The following is a 23,439-nucleotide window of genomic DNA, read 5'->3' as shown; positions in this document are numbered from 1 at the left end:
GAAAACAAAGAGATTAAGGAGGGGTTGGGCGTGGCAATTTCATTTCTTTTGTTTTCATTTGCATTCCTAATGTATGGCCGCCATATAATCACAAGCCAACCTAGCCCTAGACCGATCTCTCATCTCTTGACATTGTTTAAAACCCTACAAAGGAAGATTATTGCTATCTTAGTAATGCTCTTGGCGAAGTATCGATCTATTGTTCAAAATTTGAATGGTTAGAAATGAATTATAGAAATGAGTACAAGATCCGAGAATGTTACATGGATTTCTTGACACTACAACAGATTGAAATGCTCCTGATAAAAAGTTCGTCAGCTGTACCCAAGTGTTAAGTAGTTCGATTGCTTTACCAGTGTTGTGTTTTGGTCATTCAAAATTGTTTAACCGAACACTATTTATCTGGGTTAGGACATTATCTTGCAAAGATCCGCCGTAATATACCAACATATAGTACATATGATTGCTATCCACTAACATGTCTTGAACTTGCATCTGTATTCCTGAACACACGTTTCTTGATAGCCTCTTTTCCTTAGCTGCTGTGTTATCATACTTTTTATCAGATGCGCCTAAAGGAGAACGAATGTGACAATGTCAAAGAAGGTTTCTAGAAAAATTACTATTACAAAGATGCTTTATAAAGCTTATTTAAAGAAAGTACAGAATAGAACAGAGACATTTATCTTGTCTTTCTTTGACTGTTGATAAAACAGAAGTCACAATACAACTACAACCTTTTTGCTTAGCTTAGAAAACGTTTTTGCAGTTATCACAATTAAACATAAACCTCGTCAGGCCTTCAATGCTTGCCAGAGATAGCTTGTACATTGCAAGACAAATCTCACAATAAACTATTGAAATGCAGAATATAGGGTTATTTCAAGTAGGGAGTTCGTCAAACAAAGTGTACGCTGGCTAGTTAAGGGGGACTGAGCTCCCTTTTATCTCCCTTAATTTCAACAAGGGAGCTGAGCCCCCTGGAGAAAAGAGATAACTTTGTAATTTGTTTAAATTTTGCGCAGGTACTCAACACTTCTAGCGAGGGACTAGACATGAATACTTTGCATCCAACACAATAGTTTTCAATGTGATTTTGAAATTCCTGCCTTTAAAAGATCGTTTCTTTAAGATTCTTGAAAGCCATTGCTAAATAAAGAATTTCATAAAATATCTGTGCATAATTTTTTTTCTCACGGGATAATGCCTGAGAACTATTTATTGTTGCACTTAAAAATCCCAATATAAACTAGTACTAACCATCTTCTGTAAGAACAGTGATATTCCGCCATTTAAATTTCGTTTTGATTATCTCAAGGCTTTTAAATCGGGGAACTGGCAGATGACAAGGCTCTGAATTCAGTGTTTCTTCAAAGGTTTCTTTTAATCCATTTCTATTACTTGGTTGTCTCATGTCGTTGTGTGAAACTTTTCTAGCCTCGCTTAAGTGTGAAATGTCTTTAACTTTGTCTCTAAACAAGCTCTTTATGTCCGTAGTCCACTGCTTTCTCTCGGTTTCTTCTTTGCTCGGAATCTTCTTTAATGGTTCAGAGACTGTCAGAGACTCCTTCAAGTCTTCCTCCTCGAGTTCCTTGCCATCCAATTCTTCAAAAGACAATTTATTTCCAATGTTCCAATCCCCTTCTCCGTCGACAATGCCTTGGATATCACGCTTTGATTTCACAGAGCGTTTCATTCCTGCATCCTTTAACCAGTCAATGTCATTCTCAACATCATCAAACCATGGTGGAATGTCAACATCCTTGTCATAATCAGCAGCTAACAGCCCCTTTAGCTGGTCGGTCAAAGCCCTTCCGAGGTTTCGATTGCTCAGGTTTAGAAGATGGTTTCTGGTTGACCTAAAATCTTTTAAAACTGAATCAGTTGTAATGCCATAGGATATGAGGAATCTCAACAGCAAGTAGTTGCATACCAAATGAAAGAGTTTATGATGTCGTGTGACGCCTTTGTCATCGATGCCAACATACTCTCTTAGGTTGTCTAGCACATCTCTGTCAATTGCATCAATGTCGATATCATCTGCTATGTCATCAATGCCCGACTCCTCAGTCTGAGTCATCATATGACTTGCTACTTTAGAGTTGAACTCTTTCTTCGAATAAGTCTTTTCAGTTATGTTTCTTGAAGGCATAGGGCTTTCACTAGCACATGAGGCATGCAGTTGAGAGGATATCCAGAAAATGAATGCTTCCCTCCCTTTCAGATAGGACTCAGATACCAACAGTGGGTTGAATGGAATTTCGATTGCGTATGGATTGAATGCATTCTTAAAATCGTAAACATTCAACGTTGCACTTGAACATCTGTCTTTGCCGCTTTTTAGAACAGCAAGACGAGGTCTGTTGAAGCTCGTTGCAGATAAAACAGAAATCCTAAAAATAACATATCTATCAATCAGAGGCTTTTCTTAACATACTAACTAGAGGGGGGGGGGGGGGGGTGGGCGAATGCCTCTCCAGCCATGGTGACTTACCATTGCCATTTATAGTAGACTATTGTCCTTTCATCTATAGAAAAAAGGCTTGCCCCTGCAGCAAATAACCCTTTAAAAAGGCCATGCCATCAACAGAGGACCATTTTTATCAAAGAGAGTTTCAAAGAGAATCTTAAATTGATGATTTCTACGATTTCTACGATGATGGCATGTTTTTGATTTCAAAAGTCATGTTACTACTGTAGAGAATATTGAATCACACAAATCAAAAATCGTTGAATTAACAGTCAGGAGCACATCTCAATTTCCCATTAGGTTTTTATCTTTGTTCATGTTTTTCTAAACTATCTAACCGGATTATAAGAACGAGAATAATCTAATAATCTAACAAAAATTAAAGAAAACAAGATTGAAGAAGGAGAAGAAAGAAAGCAAGATCAAAGTGAACTCTGCTTAAGAAAAGGCCCTATCTATTTGTAAGCACATAGAAGGAATATTGTTAATATAATTAGAAAGGAGCCTATAATTTGTTCCTGGTTTTCCATCAGAATTATATCTTTTTGTGATATATTCCTGTTTGTATGTTGCAATGTCAGACCAGTGTCCAAAAAGGTTTTGCATCTTTCAGAAGAAACTTTCTCTATTGCACTTGAAATATTTGCTATAAATATTTCTAAAGGCATCTGAAATGCTAAGTATTTTTTTCATACATTTATTGTTTATTCGTAAAATTTTTAGAAAATTATACTTTAAAAATACTAGAAGATGTTTTGAGAAAAAAGCTGCATTCGAAGCAATATCTTCTAGCAGCAAAAAAGGATTGATACCTTTGTGTAGCATTTCTTCAGAAAATGGTAGATTGTGTATATTTCTTTTGGATAATGGAATTTTTGGGAGGATTTTAGGGCATGAAATTGAATCAAGTCTAAGAAGACAGTAGACTTAATTCAGAAACTAAAATGCAGTGCGTTCAGAGAAATTTTTGATGTTATCAGTTGCGATGTTTCGAGCACAACAAACGTTGCAACAATTTTCAACTTCCGTGTACAAAGTCATACTTTTATTAAATTGCTCTGTGTTCCTTATTCCTCATGCTAAACTACAATTAAAATCTTTTTTAGAACATCTGATATTCATAAATATCCAGCAGAAATCATTTTAGCAGCAGACACCAGTAATAAATATAAATTTCAATGGACGAGTCTTCATATTACCTGATTATTCTACCATGTCTTGCATCTATTGTTTTCTTCAAGGTTAAGGTTGCACCATCAATGAACGAGATCATCCCGTGTTGCAGTACAAATCCAATATCTTTAACTCCATCACCAGAAATATCTTCGTAAGCAGCTTGAACATCGGTCCTTACATTCTTTGCAACCACCAAGGGGTTCTCACTGACGAGATTGACTTTACTTCTCGTGCCGGTTGCTATTTCTATAAGCCGTTTGAGTCTTACTGCAAGAACCGTGCTTTTGCCATGTCGTTCTGTCCCAAAGAGTATGCATGTTTCGTTCTTCTTGTTTATGTGCTGCATCAAGAAAGGAGAAGGTGTTTGTCCCAGCTGATATCTTATCTTACTTCCAATAAGGCTTCCACTGGTACTGGATATCAATGCGATACCTGATATGGTAGTATCGGTTGCTGATACCCATGAACAAACAACAAGCAAGTCTGAGTTGGAATCAAAATCAAGGTCTTTTGTCAACAGAACAGAGTGGACCTCCGAGCATGGTTGAACACTCCAGACTATGGTTTCTGTAGCTATCATCACCTTTGCAACTTCCCCATATCGAGACAAAACAAAGCAACTGGTATTTGCCTTGACCTTGTCGTCAACGTAAATCCAAAAGGGAAGGAAATCTATCGCTATCTCCTTTAATAATAGGCCAGTTTTACCATCTAAGGCTTTGATGACTGATTTGTTACCATCTTCTATGCCACCAACATCTGTGACTACGCTTGCATTTTGTCTGAAAGCAGCTACAATATCGTTTTCACCATCTCCATTGATGTCTGACAGAAGCATCTTGGTTTGTGGATAGTGGTTTTCTAGAAGAAGGGGCCATTTGCTTTTAAGATCACTTTTGTTTAGTTCCTGCACATTCTCCTTTTTGCATTCACTTTGGCAGACAGCAAATGTGAACAGAATGCTAAATACCATGAGAGTTATAAAAGCTACCGTACACAAAAGGACCAGTTTATGCTGCATAGCAATGCTTTTCCAAGACATATCCTCTTCTTCATGCTCGCTCTCCTTCTTGAGACGCTCTGATTGTTTACCAAGGATTGTTGATCTGTTTGCTGGCACTATGCCGTAAATACCGTATGAACTGCGTCTGCGATGGGGTGATGTCTCTTCGGAGTTTCCAGACATGTTTGATTCCACATCAGCATCACAATCTGTCGAAATTCCATCACCGACACTGCTTCTAGGCGTAGAGAAACGGCTATTTTCCGTCATCATCTCTGGCAGAAGAAAGCTGCTATCGACATGTGAATGCATCTTTCACACACAACAATCCAACGCTCTAACAGGTAAGTCTAGCTGTTGTGGCTTTGGCCGTTGTTATCTCTGGACGTGGAGCTCCATCGCTGAGAATTTTCAAACATAAGCTTCCTTTCCTGGATTGTACTGAAATTTTTGGAAGCTTTGGAATTAGAACAGCAAACTTGCTGGTGGTAACTAACAGATTTAACCTACAGAACGTTCATTGTCTAGAGCCGAATTTTGTTTTGCTTTTGTTTAAAGAGCACGCAATCCATCACAAACAGCAAACATGCAGCAAGCGTCCGACGATACACGATCAAACATCATCAACGAAGTTGAAAATCAGCAACGTAATGAAACTCCGTTGGCCAGCAGAAATTTTCTGTTGTACAGTAATTCAGAACCTCTTGAATATGTTGCCAACCAAGATGTCTGCGTATTGTACGTGAAGAACAGGTGAAATCAAAGCCAAAATTTTAAAGTGATCTAAGAACACCATCAACAGAAGCAAAGTCAGCAATGGCGTACTTTCGGTTTCCCTCAGATTATCAGCCCAAAACTAACACAGCTAACTTCATAAAATGAAATGCCTCTTCAAACTCTTGAAATCTAAAGTTTTTACATGATGATGTTGGTGTAGGCTATGTTCTTCACATTCTTAATTTGCGTACGGAGTAGAAATGATTTTACATACACATCTGTCGCGATTCTGGTTAGCGTTTTCTTACTGGATCGTTCACTGTCTTCCGAAACAAAAGCGCACACGAATCACAATAGACGACCGGATCTCAAGAGACAAAACTTGGTTGCAGGTGCAGTGCTGTTGAAAGAGTTCAACCGGTGATTGATTTTCTAATAGACAACCGCGAAACACAGCTTGAATTACGCATCTGCTCTTTATTCTAGTACGTGTTGCTTGGGCGTTTTCGTCAAGAAAGCAGCCTTTTCAAAAGGGAAGGGGCATGGCGTTTTTAAGGCAGCCTTTCCACTAGCCTGGGGTAAAACATATCTGGGTTAAAAGTTATCCGTTTTTAAAGTGAGTCAATAGAAACGGCATTTTTCTTCGACTAGTTTTCAATCCGTTTTTGATCGTTGCCACTAAGCCGGGTTAAAATGTATCCAGGGTGAAAAGTTGTAAGAGAAATCAGTATTTGCATCAACAATCCTTCAATTTCTATCGTTGTAGGCCAATGGAAGCAACATTGACATCCAGGATTTTGTTTTTTGAATTTTGGCGCCATCTCAATTTTTAAACGTTGCTGTTGTTGCAAGTGGGTCAGAAGTTATCCGGGTTTCGGCATTTCCATTAACTTGCAGGTGGGTCAAAAGATACCGGGTAAAAACTGACCCACCTTGAGACCCGTTTTCAAACTTATCCGTTTTTCAAGAGGGCTAGTGGGAACGCGACGCAGAAATGGATAACTTTTAACCCGGATATGTTTTAACCCAGGGTAGTGGAAAGGCTGCCTAAGGCACCGACTGGTGGCTGGTGGGCATGCTGCTTAGTGGGCCTTTTTGCATGTCCCAGCAGTAAAGGGAAAAAGTAATCTGGTATGTAAACCAAACTTTCGAAGAATCACATTTTCAAAGAATCTGGTTTTCGTGATGATTTTATGATCGCATTTACTTGGTTTTTTATATGATCTTTTCAAAAGTAACACTAGTCGTTATTGTCATGTGTGAAACTTGTTTAAGGTACGAGCCGTATTGCTCTTTGCGAGAAAATGTAGAGAGATGCAAAAGTGAATCGAGCAAAAGAAATTCCGTGATGTTCTGTGGAGCACTAAAAAGTGGATGTCTAAGGAAGCAACACGATAGACAGTCCCTCAGAAAAAGACTAAGCATAGAATAAAAGTTTTTCATATTCATTAGGTTTCTTGGTTACGGTAGATAATCATTACCACATTAATCAACAAAACCTTCAAACTTACAATTGAAAGAAAGATAAAGACTTGTAAGAGTCATTGAAGATCTGTATTAAATAAGTAGGGTAAAGTTTAGTGTTACCATTTTGTTACAAAGCTGGGCAAAACAAATGGCGAGGCAGACCGCTTTCCATTTTGCAACCGCTAAGTTCACTAGTCCGTTTATGACATAAATAATAGTAGAATTATCTAAAATCACCTATTTAAAATATTGCTAAAATCATGCTAACGGAAAAGATTGTTCTGCTAAATCTGACGCTTGACTTTAAAGTGCTGTCAGTTTCGAGTGATTTTTATTGACTGACTGCATGTCTGCTCGTCAAGGCTATCTATTAACAAACAATTTTACAATGGATCAATAAATTGTCAGGTCTTATGGAAAGCTATTCTTACAACATCGTTACACCAATTTCCAGGCTATCAAATCGGAACGATGCGACTGCTCGAGAATTGATCGGGTTCGAGTTATTGAAAATTCAAGCTATCAAGGGTTCGAGTTTTCGAGTGTTCCACTTGTTGAGGGTTCGAGATATTAAGAGCTCGAATTATTGAGAGTTCGAGCTATTGAGGGTATGAGATATCGAGGGAACGAGATATTAAGGGTTTGAGTGCCGATGGTTTGATCTATAAAGGGCTCAATGTATCAAGGGTCCGATATAACGAGGGTTCGCTTTATCGAGGATTCAGGTTTTCGAGAGTTCGAGTTATCGAGGGTTTTGGTTATCGAGATTGTACTTTATATCAAACCATTCTTGAATTCTATAGCCAATTCTAAGTAAAGATATGCATATGGATTTGCTATGTCCATTACCTGAAAATCCTATCTAATTCTCAGATCCCGTTGATAACTCATCCCATTTCTTTATTGCTAGATCTTAAGTAAAGAGATGAAAATTAAGAATGGAGAATTTCCATAAATACATCAAACGATGAATGGCGTTAAACAATTTCGAAAGACTGACTAACCAAACACCGCACACACAACTCGACAGTGTTAACAGTCTTATTACATTATTTAAAATATCGTTCATGAACTTCATTAATCTTTTTCACCCATTCTATGGCATATCCTTCAGGGTCCTCCAAATAATATGTTCTTGATGGCTGAAATACAGAGTTATAATACTCAAATTTATATCATACCTTGACAACATGAATAATTATGACATGAATGTAATCAACGACAATTCAACAGGTTTACCAGCTCTAAAATAGAAAAGTTTGTTTTAATTTTTAGGTACAAGCAGGAATCAATGATCGCTCTCGAACTCTACAATGTTTCACACAAGAAGTGAGCTGATGTCAATTAACTCTGACAAGTTCAGGTACATCTCATTATGTTTTCATGTCCTTTGGGTACATTTCTTGACGTTGTAAATACCCACAACATTCTGAAAAAAACAGAAGCAATATCCACACTGCTGACGAAAAGTCGCTCCGAAAAGTTGAGCACTCTAGACAGCAATATGATAATTACTATAATATATTTATATAAATGAATGATACTTTCTTCATCTGGATGCATGGGGAAGAGAAGCTGTAAGAGTTCATTGACCATCTCAACAGTAGCCATGATACCATCAAGTTTACTAGCGAACACTCAAGGGATAGCATGAGTTTCTTAGATGTACAGGTTATTTCAAGTGAGGGGGGGGGGGAGTCCTGTCGACAGACTTGTTTTGCAAGCCTATTGATACACATCAGTACTTGCATAAGAAGTCTTGTCATCCATGGCACACTAAAAAGGCGATCCCCTATAGCCAGGCACTTAGGTATCGTAGGATTTGTTCTGAAGATCGCTTTTTTGAAGATGAGGTAGGCGAGTGAGCTGGATGGCTTAAGGACAGGGGATATGAAGGGTCTCTAGTTGATGAACAGATAGATAAGGCACGTAAGTTAGGTAGGACGACTCTTCTTGGTAATTCGGGTAGTAAAACCAAAGGCCAGGGGAGGGGGGAAAGGGTTCCATTTGTACTAACATACCATCCAGCGCTCAATGGATTGGGGAAAGCGGCAGGGAAACTCCAATCTATGCTCAACCATTCGGAGGAGCATAGGAAGGTGTTTCCTGGGCCACCTATAATTGCTTTTAGAAGATGTAAGAACCTTAAGGACATTTTGGTCAGGGCTAGGCTCAGTGATCGGGGACAAGGGGGCACACATACTAAGGGATGTTCTGGTTGTGGTAAAGGTCGTTGTCAAGTGTGTGATGTCATGAGAAACTGTGATAGTTTTAAGTCTAAGGTAACTGGTAAGGAATATAAGATAAATTACTCGTTAAACTGTGATTCGTCTAATGTGGTGTATTTGTTAGAGTGCAATGTTTATGGTGTGCAGTTTGTTGGTTGCACTAAAACGCCCTTTAGATTAAGGTTTAATAACTATAAGGCATGTAATCGTAAGTTTAGTCAGGGATCCTCAGTACCTCAGGCGGAATTTTTTAGGCACTTTTCAGGAGAAGGCCACCGGGGGTTTCTGCAGGATACAAGGGTTAGTATGATTGATAGGCTTACTGGGGGGAACTGAAAGCAAGAAAGCTTTTGGCAGTATAAGCTAGTCAGTTTTTCTCCTAAGGGCTTAAACACTAGGCATTTTGATACATAGATTTTAGGCAATTTCTTTGCATTTTATTATTTATTTTTTTTTCTTTTTCTCCTTCCACTAGCATATGTTTTTTCTTTACGTTCTTTGCGTATCTATTATTCTTCTTAAACAGGTGTTCTTTTCTGCTACACATATCATTTGAGCCCACGTGAGACTTGCATTGCCGCCTACTTTAGCAGCACCTTCTCCTGTGCTTTCTTCTAACCCTTCCATTGAGTTACACTTTTAACAATAACTACTGTAATAGGCATTTTCCTTTAACCTCCTCATCGTATTCACTTTATTGTACCAACTCTATTGTATTAATTATATTGTACTGTTTTTGTATATGTTTGCTCCGTTTGATTTGTTAAGTATTACTGATGAAGACTTTGGTCGAAACGTTTACATGAGAGAGTTTTTCTTGAAAATCTATATATACAAAACCATTATTCAATCCCATTGAAAAACATTGTTGCTCCTAGAGTGATCGCACTGCTTATCTTACCGTATGAACAAAGAAAATCTTGAAACTCTTAGCCTCTGGCCGTAAATCTTTCGTCCTGTAAAAGAAAACCAAACTGTTAAAAATGTGGCATTGAAACTACACAACAAAAGCAAGTAGAAAATTACTGCTATTGTTAGGATCGCCGCCTGGACAATTTGCCACGCTCGCAAAGGCTCATTGTTAGCAATGAGTCTTTAAACTGGTATGTTGCAGAGTGATCGATATCAAACACATAGAGCTTGATAAGGTAAAGCCTTGGCCAAACAATTCGATTTTTCGCTCGATCTTTCTCTCGACATTTGATCTCAAAATCGAGCGAAGTCGAGCATGGGTGGCCAAATGATTGGATCTTTCGCTCGATTTCTTGTCGAATAAAAAATCGAGTGAAAAATCGAGTCGTTTGGCCGGGGCTTAAGGCGTTTAAAATAGTTGACTTTCAATGCAAACATAAGACAACTCTAAGCTTCCCGCTGAATATCATTGTACCATATAAAATTTACCCGGTATTGGAATAATTGTATACAAAAATCATAGCATGCAGAAACATACCACGGAATCTCTCCCTTCAAAACCATTGCATGGGGATCGACGTAAAAGAGATGAGGTCCTTCTGTCAATATAAGCTGCCTACGTTTTGCAAATAGACCCTGCGTGCACAAGAAAATGAATTTATGATTTGAAACAAAAATTCAGAAAATGTTTACAATTATATGGCAAAAGGACATTAAATAAATAGAAAGTCTGCATCATCATTAAATCAGTAAACTATCTGGGAACAGCTGCTTAATTGCCTCGTTTGTACTAACAGAGTATGGCTTTACATGGTAGAGTTTGCTTAAAAAATTTAGATATTAGCTCTGTGACATCATTATTTGGCAAGGAGGCGTTTAGTGGTTTAAAATATTGCAATTATAGCTTAGCGCTGATTTGATGAAGATAATGAAGATGAAAATGAAGCCTTTATAGAAACGGAATACCTTTCGCTTATCGACCAGTCCCTCTTTCAATATGGGTCGATTGCCAACAAACTGTTGCCTATATCAAGAACACGAACACAGATTGAGTATGAATGAAAACACATATAAAAGCCAAGCCGTCTCAGGATAGTGGTGGCTGCATTATGCAGAGCCTTGGCTCAGTCCAGGTTAACTATTTCCTTTGCCTCAGGATATTACAGCCCCGGTAAGGAGGCCGGCTGATCTTAGGTTTAATGCAGTTAGGACGGCAATATAGGGACCAGGTCTTAACCTTCTAGTGCACGGTATAAAAATTGGGGGTTGCTGTCATATGTTGTTTCCAAAATTGGCGAAGAACTATACCCTCAAATTTCTCCTTTGTTTTACTTGGTCGGACAAATGAGTTTGGGACCGAAGATTTGTATCTTTAATCGGAAAGGTAAAATGAGTTTTTTACAACAAAGCATTTTCAAATGCTATCTTGATGTTTTATTAGTGTCAAAAATGAAATTAAATTTTAGACATAAGAGTAGATCAAAACATCTCTCAATTAGTAAAACCATATTCAGCCATTTCGCCATTCTGTAGCTAGCATGTATGTTTCTGCATCGCTCTGTGTAGAAGAGCAAAATTCAGATCGAGCCTGGCTAGCTTTCGTAGTATTAGAACGATTAGAAAATAGCACTCAGGTAACTACAAAAAATGATGACATCGTCTGAAGTGTCATTTACGTTTTAATCACACTTTTAAATAGTATCTCAATTTATTGTATATCAAAGGTTCCACTTTTTCGTATTAAATTAGGGAGAATCCGTTTTAAAGAAAAGTAATCTGCTACAACCATAATCCAGCGGCCTTAATGTGACGAGGTGAAGGAAGAAACACCTGTACAATCTATTGACAAAATCCTAAAAAATCACATGGAAAAAATTGCATGCTTTCAAAATTACAAAGCGTTCGACTGATATTACTGAAACAAAAAAGCAGAAGGAATTTCACTTAAATGATCTTTTCTATAGTACTAACCAAGGCGAGTCCTTGGATGAAGACGAGGTTGATGATGCTTGTGAACTTGATACCGAGCTGGACTTCTCTCGAACATCATTTGTGATGTTTTTGATTAACAGATCATTGAACATGTCGTTCATTAGCTCTTCATCTTCATCTGATGAGACAGATATCTAAAAGATGAAGGATTCCAGCTATAGGCAAAACTGACTAACAAATTCCAGGATGGAAAATTCTCAGGCGTCGGCCTCTGCCATAAATTAGATTCACCTGATAGGGAGAAGACATAATTCTCGTGTCTTTTCTTAACATGACTTGTGCAGCTGAATGTTTTTTGTTTTGATTTTAGTTTCTGTTGCTAATAAATTTCAATACATTACTTTGCAAATGTGAGTCTAAAAGATCAACTAACTGCCCTGATATGCGTAAGGCAAAATATCAAGTATTACTGATGTCATACATCATAATTGCTTCCTAAGTCCTCACAGTCAGCTGACTTCGACGGCAGGTAGGGCAGCAGTTTTGGCGGCTGTTGTTCAGGCAAAGTGTCCCATTCTATTCCTAATAAAGATAAAAAATTTCAGAACATAGTGTGATATGTAAAATGCTCGTGTTGTTTGTGATAAGGTCACTTTCAATTTGTGTACATGCACATTGATAATATCTAAGACAAGATAAAGATATTTGATAAGGTAATACTGTCTAGAAAGACATCACATTGCATGTGAAGAGATCACATCCATTCTGTTTAAATGCAGATAGCTAAAAATTGGTTTGCTTAGAGGCTTAACAATAATCGAAGATTACAGAAAAGAATCTTCAGCTCTTGCATTTAAAAGTGCAAACAATTCATTTAGAAATTGGCTCGATGCTAGTGTCTGTGATTTGAACAGGTAACTTGTGAAAAGTAAGCATCAAAACAAGTGCAACTAGTGTAAAATAAAGATTCCATAAATATACTAGATTGCGTGCGGTACAATATGATACCTTGATAACGGGCTATGCTCGAAACGTCGTTATTTATTTTAAAAAAGTTTTCCTGGTACAATTTACTTACATTGATCGTTATTATAGTGTAAAATAAGGCGGCCATGATCTCACTAATTACAATAAAAAGGATTATTCAAAGAAGTATGGTACCTAAATTGAGAATGTAGCCTTGATAGCATGTAGATTATAGCAACATTTAGTTAAGAAGCATAAATGGAATTACAATTCACATTTTCAGAATTTTACTTTCCCTGCTTTAGTATTAAGGTAATTGCTACGAGAGCTAAGAGCTTTTGGTGGCAAAATCTAAGTGGAGGCAAAACCCATTTCAACTTCGATAAATCTAATTTAAAAATGAAGGAGACTATGCATACACATTTGTCTACACAGCTATGTCCGATGCTGGATACTAGAGACAAAAAGGGACAATTCAGCAGGCTCTCACTTAAAGGTCTGGACCGATGTCAACGCAGAGGACTGTTGGGGAGACGAGCAAGGTAGAGTCTTTAAATGAGTGAGGCAACCCCCCGACTGGGATTCAAAGGGCATACATTGAAAGGGGGAGAGTTGCCTCAATCAATTAAAAACTTCATCTTGCTCGTCTCCCCAACAAGGGAAGTAGTTTCTTACCTTTAAAGAACGGATGAGCTTTAAGTTCGGGAAAACCTCCTAATTCTTCACATCCTATGCGCTTTGCAGGGTCTAAAACCTGGAAAATGGTAACAAAATATGATATGAAAAGACTTTTATTTCAATTGTTTCTAGAGTAGCATAATGACTTCAATTGTTGATTGAAGTATCTATAGCTTTAAAATAAAATCTAGCAGATAAATAAAAGTTCAAGGGGCACGAATTATCAACAATAACAAACGCCTTGGTTGTGTCATAAGAGCATTCAGGCCACCATTGGTGCGTTTATAAGCTTGATCATTTGAATTATATAAATCATTTTACTAGGTATAATCTATACGGTTGGATGAACCTAACCTCAAGATATATAAACAGCTAGACTTACAAGTAATTTTTGCACAAGTTCCTTAGGGCACTCTGGGAAACCTTCAGGAAATTCATACTCTAACTTGATAATTCTTTGGAATGTCTGATACTCATTGCTGCAAATAATCAAGAGAAGTCAATGTCTGAAACAGGTATCCACTAAACATAGAAATTGTAAAAAAAATTGAAAGATAATTTGATGCAAGCATATGATGACAGTAAGTTCATTCATTTCTCAGTAAGTTTCTCAGTTGAAACGTAACAGTCTGAATAGGTATGAGGTGAGAGCACATCAAAGAGAAAGGCAAGGGTACTGTTTGAGAGTAAAGCAATTGAGCATTTTGAAACGTACCTAGAGGCAATAGGTAGAAAAAACAATTGTGACTAAGGACCACCTGAGAAACTTAGGCCTGTTCTTTACGTGGCTCTACTCATGTAACTGATCTATTACAAAGCGACCAGCTAAAAGACCGACAGTGGAGCGCCACTGGCTTATATGTCGAAGGCAACCTACCGACATAATTCATCAAAAATATTTGTTTGTTGCTACACGAGGACGTCACGCCACCAACATTTTCAGCAGAATGGCCTTGAAAACTTGGGTTCATGAATGCCAATTTTATATGTTCGAAAATTTAATATACTCGGCATACAAAAATTTTGACTTGCCTTGCCCTGAAAGGGGTACGTCCTGATCTAAGTTGGTATATTATGCAACCCAAAGCCCACAGGTCAGAGCTAGAAAGGAAAAATAAACCATATGAATTGTCATAAAAATGGGCTGAAATTTAGCATGATACATTAACAGTTCTATTGCTCATCTTTGTTTCCAGTGATGATTAACCAAAAGAAGCTAGAAAGAAGGTAGCATATGGGAATTAATAAAAATGTTGGTGTTGTTTCGGTTTCTATCGAAGACGTTCAAAGACAGCCTGAATTCAGCAGAATATGAATAAGCGTAGGCGGTCTATGTTTACGAAAATAAGAACCTACGTAAAGATACTATGCAGATGAACTGTTGCTAGAGACAGCTGAAGTTTTTAATGAGCCAGAGAAAATCTACCGAGAGCATCTGCTATTCCAAAATAATACAGATTCAAAATTTCATTGATTTCTAAGTAAAAAGTTTTAAAATGTGACTGAGGTGTTTTCTTATCATCTACGTTAGAAAAACGTGGGATTTTCGTCAGAACATTAATTAAATTGCAATACAGAAAACTCACGATAACTCGAACATTCAAGGCACCAATGGCCAAGGCTCGAGATAGCGAATGTTCGAGTTATCGGGAGTTTAGCATAAAGAATTGCATAATGTAGTGATGGGTCATCACACAAGACAAAAACCGAAATGAAGATATTCAAATAAATTTAATCTTCCCAATCAGAATCCTTGCTTTTATCAATCCTACATCTTCTGAAACGTTATTAATTTCTTGTATCTGAATTCTTACGATGACAATAGGACAGAAATTGTATTGGGTGGGTCTGATTACCTTTTATATGCAATCTTATCAGTTAGCAGCTCTGGTGAAACGTATTCTGCAGTTCCAACAAACGAGCTTGCCTTTGTTTCTGCGAAAAGAAAACAGTTGTGAGTTGAATGTTGAAACTGGGATATTCACAATGAAGGAAGATAAGGCCATGCAACAAAAGGATGTTAAAGAGCTTTCGCGAAGTGAACGGGTGTATCTATTCAAAGAACTGTCGGAAAGTATTCAGGTTAAGAGTACAGAGCTCAACATGAGATAAACAAAAGCGAATAGTTTCTATAACTAACCAAAAACTCATTTAGGGCTTAAAAGACAATTTTGGGCAGGTTTTCAAGGCATAATAACTGATAATGTTGCAGATAAAAGGAAACGCTTAAATTGCTTTAAGAAATATGACTTCTACTTACTATCTTTTTTAAGAAGCTTTGATGTTCCAAAATCAGTAATTAGGATATGCATATTTTCACCGAAAAGTACGTTTTCCGGTTTCAAATCTCTGTGAAGAAGTTAATGAGAAATAAACAAAAACACCTCAAGTGTCGATATACAAGAAGTATGTATTTCAAAGAAACTCATACTACTTAATATAAAATCAAAATTACTCCAAATCATCGAATAGAAAGTCTTAATCTATTTATTGTTTTGATGAATTAAGTTGACATCAAAATCTATTGTTCCAAATATGCTGTCGAATACTTAACCCCAAAACTATTTTGCTATACTGACGGACAGTCAAACTTGTCCCCAAAGCGGCAAATATGCCTTCCCCACTATTTTTCATTGAATTTTAAAATGAATATTTTGCCCCTGGGTATTGGCCACAGGCGCAATGCACTGCATCCTGATAGAAAATTTGCATAAGTCTAGTTTGACTTGTGGTAGCATTTGCATGAGGGTATGATGGTATGCATCTGTGTTACATGCATTTCTAGGATATGTATCTGTATGACTGAATGAGGAGAATAATGCAGAGGCAATTGGGCATTTTAGGCAAAAAAAGGGAGAAGAAAGGTTTGAATGTAACAAGGAGTATATTAGGGACTACCTAAGGAGTAAGAGGAATTCTAAGGATTTAGGGAAGTGCCTAGAAAAAATTTGGCTGAGAACACATAGAGTATGTATGCTAGTCACCATACTAAATCTAAGATTTTAACCTTGATTAACTCATTTGACAATCATCTGAACAAAATATGTATTAGCCAACTATGCTTTCATTAAACACAAAACATCTTTTGCAAAATGGAAAAGTTTTATAAACGTATGGTGAAAATGTAGGATATAGCCAAAATTTAGTGATAAACTACAACAGCAACTAATAGCAAATAGATATAGAAAATACTGAGTAGCTGACAACAACTTAGCCAGCAGCTGCCCAAGTTTGAAAAAATGTCTCAGAATATTGAGTGAAATTACAATAATGAAGGGAAAAGTACCTGTTACTGTTAGCTTATCCAAGTGTACAGAAAAAGAATAGGGTCACTCTTCTAAAGATTATAATAACATAACATGATATATTCAACAAAAGACAAATCACACCAAAAGATAAATGAAAAACTAGGAAGATAAACAAATATTAATCGCATTTCAGTGCAAGAAATAGCATAACATTTGAAGTATTCCTTACCTGTGAATAATACCTAGACTGTGAAGATATTCTAACGCAACAATAATTTCTGCTGAGTAAAACTGTGTGCATTCTTCATTAAAAGATCCAAGCTATCCAAAACAGAAAAATTCTGCTATAATAATCTTGAACATGAAATCTAAACTACAGAAACACAATTAACAGAAATGTAAATGGTACACTATAAACATTTTTGTACGCCATTGTAGCAATAATAATTTCATATGGGGAATTCCAAAGAGAAATCTTTAAAATACAGCCCTAAACCAAGGTATATGATGTTTTTGAAATTAAAGACTAATATATAACCATTATTCAAGTAAAAGCTTTGTTTAGAGTTTCAACTTTGGTGTCGATTACCTTGTTGATGTAAGGTAGCATTTCACCCTTCTTGGCAAAGGACAAACCATAATCTGATGTTTATTAAGAAATCATGTGATCATGAAGCATTGTGCAAAAATTAATAAATGCTGTTTTGCAAACATGCAAAAATCATCAACAAACATTTTCAGAAAGGAATATTTGTATTTTATCTCTTGCAGAACTATGACTTATGCTCACTGAGGATCACCAGGGAAGAATTCCTCTACACCAAACTTTCTATCAACATTTTATTTCAAAAAATTGACAAAAAGAAAAGATACAGAGATTTTCTATATCTTGAAATGTGAAGTATAGCTTGACAATGAATGGATGATTTGTCATGGCTAATGCCTCCTTCTCCCTTGAAACATATGGAACCTTCTTTTCTTTAATAATGTGGCGCTTTTCTAAGACTTTCACTAAAATAAAACATGACATCATCAATAAAAACTAAGATATAATATATTCTCCTTTTATGATTAATAAGTTTAATCAATGGCAGATTTATTTGAACCTTCTAAACTCTAACTTTGATGGTTTAAATATTATCTATATACATACAATCAGTCCTTTTCGTTTAGCGCGTGCGATCGCACCCGCACACGCCTGCACACGCGCAAGTTAAATTGCGCGTGCTTTTGACCACACGCGCAAACAGGTGTTTTTGCAGTTTTCTGTTAAAGGGCCTCTCCAGCCAAATTTTGCACTTGCATTTTATTGGCAATTTTTATAAAGAAGTTGAGCCTGCTGATCACGAATTCGTTATTTGTTTTTCGATATTTTTTTACAGTTTATGAGATATAAGCTCTTGCATTTCGATAATTTAATTGAATTAACCGACAAAAATTTTTGGTTTGGTGACACTGTGACGCAATTTTGACGTCACAGTGTATTTCGGATAGTCTCGCCTCAAACCGAATCGAACGACGGCGATTCGCAAATTGAACACTGCAAGTGATGGTACTCTCAGTTCTGTTCCACCAGCTTTTAGTTTGAGCATTTCAGACACCAATTCTGAAGCCTTTAGTTGTTCATTGTTTCTGGAGAACAACTGAAGTGACAATTTCGATTAATTATACGCGAGGGAAGAGCTGGAACTGGAACTGGATGCAGTTATCAACGCGTGACCATGAGTCCTTCACGCTTCGGTGGAAGATATACGAAATTCATGGCGAACGAGAGCCGCACATTGTGACGTCAGAATGTCACCAAACTGATTCGGCTTTTGTCGTTTTTTTTCTCGGAAAGGTGCAACTGTAAAGCCTTACAACTTCTAAACTAATTGGAATTTTTCAAAAACAATGACTTTGTCATAATACACGCACCAGATGCTAACTTTTAAGTCATTAAAAAAAATTTTTTTTTGCTGGAGAGGCCCTTTAACATCAATTTCCCATGGTCTCATGATTGTTTATCCTTTCCCTTGTTACTTGATTCGCACTTTTGATCACAATATGATTTTTCCAATTTTCGGAAGTGATGTTTGGCTTTTGACTGAGTGCTCCATTCAACTTAGCGTCTCGTCTTTCAGCTAAGTCGCCATTAGCATGTTAAATGTAATAACTGATTTCCTGTCAAAACGTAATTAGGCCCTGAAAGCAAGTAGCTGTTGGAAACAATTTTTACTTGCTCTTGTAACTTTGGAGAGTGACAACGACTTTTAAAAGATGGCTGCTAAGGGCAACAACATCTGTTATGTATTGATTAATTTTGAGTTTTGCTCTTGCACGTATTCGAGTGGCTTTTTCCTTCTTGCTCCTTTTACCAATTTTATCAGGTTTGTACTTCAAATTTTCTTACAAGTGCGATCGCACGCGCAAATTTGTTTACATGTGCGATTTGCCACACACGCGTAATTTTGCTCACGAAAAGGACTGTACAATTTAACAAAAACAACTAAATGATATAGCAAAAAACAACAAAAAGTCAACAAAAACCAAGATATAATATATTCCTCTTTTATGATTAATAAGTTTAATCAATGGCAGGTTCATGTGAACCTTCTAAACTCTAACTGTGATGGTTGAAATATTATCTATATACATAAAATTTAACAAAAACAACTAAATGATATAGCAAAAAACAACAAAAAGTCAACAAAAACTAAGATATAATATATTCCTCTTTTATGATTAATAAGTTTAATCAATGGCAGATTCATTTGAACCTTCTAAACTCTAACTGCGATGGTTGAAAAATTAGCTATATACATACGATTTAACAAAAACAACTTAATGATCTAGCAAAAAACAACAAAAAGTCAAGAGTATCAAGCAAAGAACAGAGATAGTATTCCCTTTGTACCTACTTGCAAATTGTTTATTTGAAGCAATCTCTTCAACCAAGTAAACCTGTAAGACAACACAAAATGTGACCAATAAAAGATAGCTTTATAAAATGCTGAGGCAGTAGTTTATCACTTTAAAATAATTTGGTTACTAAAAAACAATGTATCCATTTGCATCCAAATGCCACAAACCCTTCCACCTAATTTTGTGTCTATGCCTTTTTTATCTGTGTTCTAAATAACCTATCTTCCAATTCTATTCTTCTGCTATCTTTTCAATGATTGCTCTTCCTACTCTCTTTACCTGTTGAAGAGTTAGGTTCAAACATTCCAACAATATTCAACATTCTTGTACAAAATCGTTTTTGGCTATATTAGTTTGTGCCTACTGTGCATTCAATATACAAAATGCTGAACTACATTACTACTAGAGGTAATTTTGGAGTTTTAATTCATATAACTTCACGGTTAAACAGAAGTAGGGACATGCCATTTTTAAATATTACTTATTATTACTGAGATATCAAATTTTGCATAACACCAAGGGCTTCAGACCCTTTTATTTGAAAGCAGCTAATAATTTGAAAGCAGATAATAATGTCAAAACCAAAGCAAAAGAATGCCAAAATCTATAGTTATTTAAAATTGTCCTGGTGAAAGGCTGACAACAACTGCCACAAAGACTTTGATCAAATATTTTTTATGAAGGGGAAGACCCTCTGGTGTTGGGGGTCCATTGTAGTGCTAGTTCTCAAGGGTCCTGGGTCTTAGGGTATGGTTTTTATTGTATTGCTGTCTTTGTATTGTATTGTTGTTTGCAAGGTCTTGATTTCTTTCGGCGAGTGATGGCATGTGATCCAAGATCACTTGAATGTGATTGCATACCTCATATAACAAAGACTGGTATACCATTCATATCAATTACTAAATTTCATCAACAGAAGAAATAAGAGTTGTGAATATAATCTCGATGGGTCATTCATAGATATTTAGTTTTAAAGTTCAAACTTACAGTTGAGTAAGAGCCTTCACCAAGGATTTTTATGAATTTAAAGTCATCTTTTGATTTCTTTTTTGGCTTGGAAACTTGTTTATTGTCTTTTTTTGCAGACTTATCTTCTTCCTTGGCATCCTTTGATGGCACTTCCTAGATTCAGAAAAAATGATAAGATAATGAACACCAAATAATTTCTATGATCTACAAGAAAATCTGCCTAATGAAAGTAATCCATTAAACTTTTTGAAAAAGTAAAAGACTGTTCAGAGAAACTTTCTTTGAAATTTAATTCATTCACTAGCCCAATTCATTTGGAATTCAATATCACACTAATGATAGAGACTGGTGCAATGCAATCTGGCTGAGCAACTGTGAAAAAATATATGCCTGTAGCTCATTTATGGAATAAGAAGCTTTTTCTGATTGATAATCCTCAATATTTTTGATAATGATTGATAATCCAAAACCATGATATTTTCAAGATTCGAATTTTGATTCCATTTAGCTAAAGAAATTTGGCAGTGTCAACAGGAAATGGTGAGCCTGTATCACAGGATGTTCATGCTCAGTTAAGAAGTAACTTTCTTTAAACAGCTGAAAATGTTTTATTGTTAATTACTTTGTTTCAAACATGAATAACAGTCTCTCCTTCCTTTTTATAATATCTTTTAAAGCTGGAATAAAGGATACTCCGGTCAGAACCAACAATAAGGCAAAAAGGATCTGTTGATACTTCTACAGCAGTGCCGTAGGAGAGCGGGGGGGGGGGGGAGGGGGGCAGGGGGGTTGGGGCAGGAGGACGTTTGCTCATTTATGGAATAAGAAGCTTTTTCTGATTGCAATTATCAAAGACAAAAAACAAGGAGTTTTTTAGAAACCAGCAGATTGTAATGAATCCTTTCTACATTTTGTGTTCCCATTAATATGCTGAAAATGGAGTCATTTGATCCTAAACAGGAGTCATTTAAGGAGGAGTCATTCTAAACCTGTTTTATTTGAAAATACATAATTTCATTGTAAAGGTTTTAATCTTTTTTTGATCAGGCATCAATTCATGATATATTTTCAGCCTCTAGTTTAATTGTTCTCAGCTATGCTTGTCAATAGAACCCATTGTTTAAGCGCTTGAAAAATAGTTTGAAAATGAACCGAATCGTCACTTTGCCTTGGGAAAGGGCATAGAAAACACAAAAGTTGGTGAAAGAAAAGTGGCTGGAAACCGTACTGAAACATGTTAAAAATATCAGAGCAATGGCTCATTCACCTCCTCAAGGCTTACTCTTGTCAAAGGTGGTCTTTTTTCGGACAACTGAGAATTGGGATGCGAAAAGGGAGGTAAATCAAGGGGTTTTTGTTAGAATATCTTAGTTCCATATTTTATCTTGATACAATCAACTCCACTTCTGGTTATTTTATTAAAGTCACAATGCCAGCTACAGCCACACCCAGCTACATTCCAAGCCCTTCCTCTTATTTCATTTCACTTTAATCTTTAAAATTATTGGTACAAAAGCAGTATAAATACTGTTTTATAATTGGCCCTGCAAAAATCTATTAATGAATTATATACCACAAAACTCACAATAAAACAAGCTTGGATGATTTTTGTTGACTTACTATTCCTACACTTTTGGCTTAGCAGTTGTGTAAACTGCCACAAATAAATATATAGAGGCCAAGGAAATCAACTTCTAAATCTTTGCCTTGCAAAGCAGGTTACAAATATTTATTATGAACGAACATCTCTAGATGTCTATTTTTTTACATCTAAAAGCTCATAAATCTTATAGAGAGAAAAAAATTTGAATGCAAGGTGGCATTGGCAGTCACACACAAACATTTTCAATCAAGCTCAATTTACAGTAAAACTTTTACATTAACAATACTCTGAAGGAAAATTTGGAGTGACTTTTACTGGAGTCTACTGTATAAGCTTAAGAAGTAATGACCACACCACCCCTCCCTCCAACCATGTTGGAAAAATTGCATTCACTGAAGTTAATCAAATGTCTTAGGATTCACTGCAGTTAACCATTAATCTCTTACCTCACTTGGGGGTGCCACTGAATCAGAATTCTTCATCTTTCGTGATCTTTCTTGAAAAAATTTGATCTTTCAATATTTATTGAACAGGTTTTGATAGAAAGAAATAGACAAATTATTTTAGTGGCGATCACTTGATCAAGTCGGTAAACAATTTGTCTGTCAGCCTCCCTCTCTTAAGAAGTGCTGCAATTTGAAAACCAAGCTGGATTGCTAAATCACGTCATAACAACTAGCGATTCATAGGGTATTGACTGTCTTTCACTTTGTAGTACTGTTGATCTTTTACTTGCTCTGGAATGAACCGGATGTCAGTTTCCACTGGTTGTCAGCCATATTTCTTTAGGAAGAAGGCCTCGGACTCATGGGCGTGACGTCACAATCTGCATGGAACGTTAGGAAGTCAACATTTGTTGAGTTGCTAGAGGTGACTGTGGGCTGACTCGAGGTGACACATAAAAAAAGACTGCATAAAATGCTACTTTCATAGCAGGGGCCTTCCTATAACTTGCAGGAACCCTCTACTGAAGGCCTTCAGGGGGCTAAGCCCTCTCGATAACTGAAGTCTTAATAATGCTGGCAAAATTTTACTACTTTAAATTCTTTGTTTTTAAAATTTTTCTACTCAAGTAACAGGTAGACAAGGTAGAGAAATTATAAACTAAAAAATGTTCCCGTGTTCCTGTCGAGAAATAAATAACATATCTGCAATTTGAAAAAGAG

At 36.4% G+C, this 23,439-nt stretch overlaps 2 protein-coding genes across 2 annotated transcripts; both read right to left on the bottom strand.

Annotated features, from left to right (window-relative positions):
- Positions 1-249: 249 nt before the first annotated feature.
- On the bottom strand, positions 250-5,671 carry LOC135691716 (uncharacterized). The gene is made up of 3 exons (XM_065209670.2): positions 3,670-5,671; positions 1,261-2,393; positions 250-572 (listed from the first exon to the last, which is right to left on the bottom strand). The coding sequence occupies exons 1-3, from the start codon at positions 4,959-4,961 to the stop codon at positions 370-372; spliced, it is 2,628 nt and encodes an 875-aa protein (XP_065065742.2). The 5' UTR covers positions 4,962-5,671; the 3' UTR covers positions 250-369.
- A 1,119-nt stretch (positions 5,672-6,790) lies between these two features.
- On the bottom strand, positions 6,791-23,121 carry LOC135691717 (3-phosphoinositide-dependent protein kinase 1). Its single transcript, XM_065209671.2, has 17 exons — positions 22,720-23,121; positions 20,689-20,823; positions 19,698-19,740; positions 17,671-17,808; positions 17,387-17,439; positions 17,027-17,118; positions 15,810-15,898; positions 15,406-15,484; positions 14,582-14,650; positions 13,932-14,028; positions 13,547-13,625; positions 12,387-12,487; positions 11,945-12,099; positions 10,940-10,997; positions 10,512-10,609; positions 9,963-10,017; positions 6,791-7,975 (listed from the first exon to the last, which is right to left on the bottom strand). The coding sequence occupies exons 1-17, from the start codon at positions 22,753-22,755 to the stop codon at positions 7,883-7,885; spliced, it is 1,470 nt and encodes a 489-aa protein (XP_065065743.2). The 5' UTR covers positions 22,756-23,121; the 3' UTR covers positions 6,791-7,882.
- Between the last annotated feature and the right edge of the window lie 318 nt (positions 23,122-23,439).

This window comes from Rhopilema esculentum, chromosome 13 (genome assembly GCF_057945365.1).
Source record: "Rhopilema esculentum isolate cy_ngs chromosome 13, ASM5794536v1, whole genome shotgun sequence".
Classification (NCBI taxonomy): Eukaryota; Metazoa; Cnidaria; class Scyphozoa; order Rhizostomeae; family Rhizostomatidae; genus Rhopilema; species Rhopilema esculentum.
The sequence above is the reverse complement of the archived record's forward strand: the minus strand, read 5'-3'. Positions and strand labels throughout refer to the sequence as shown.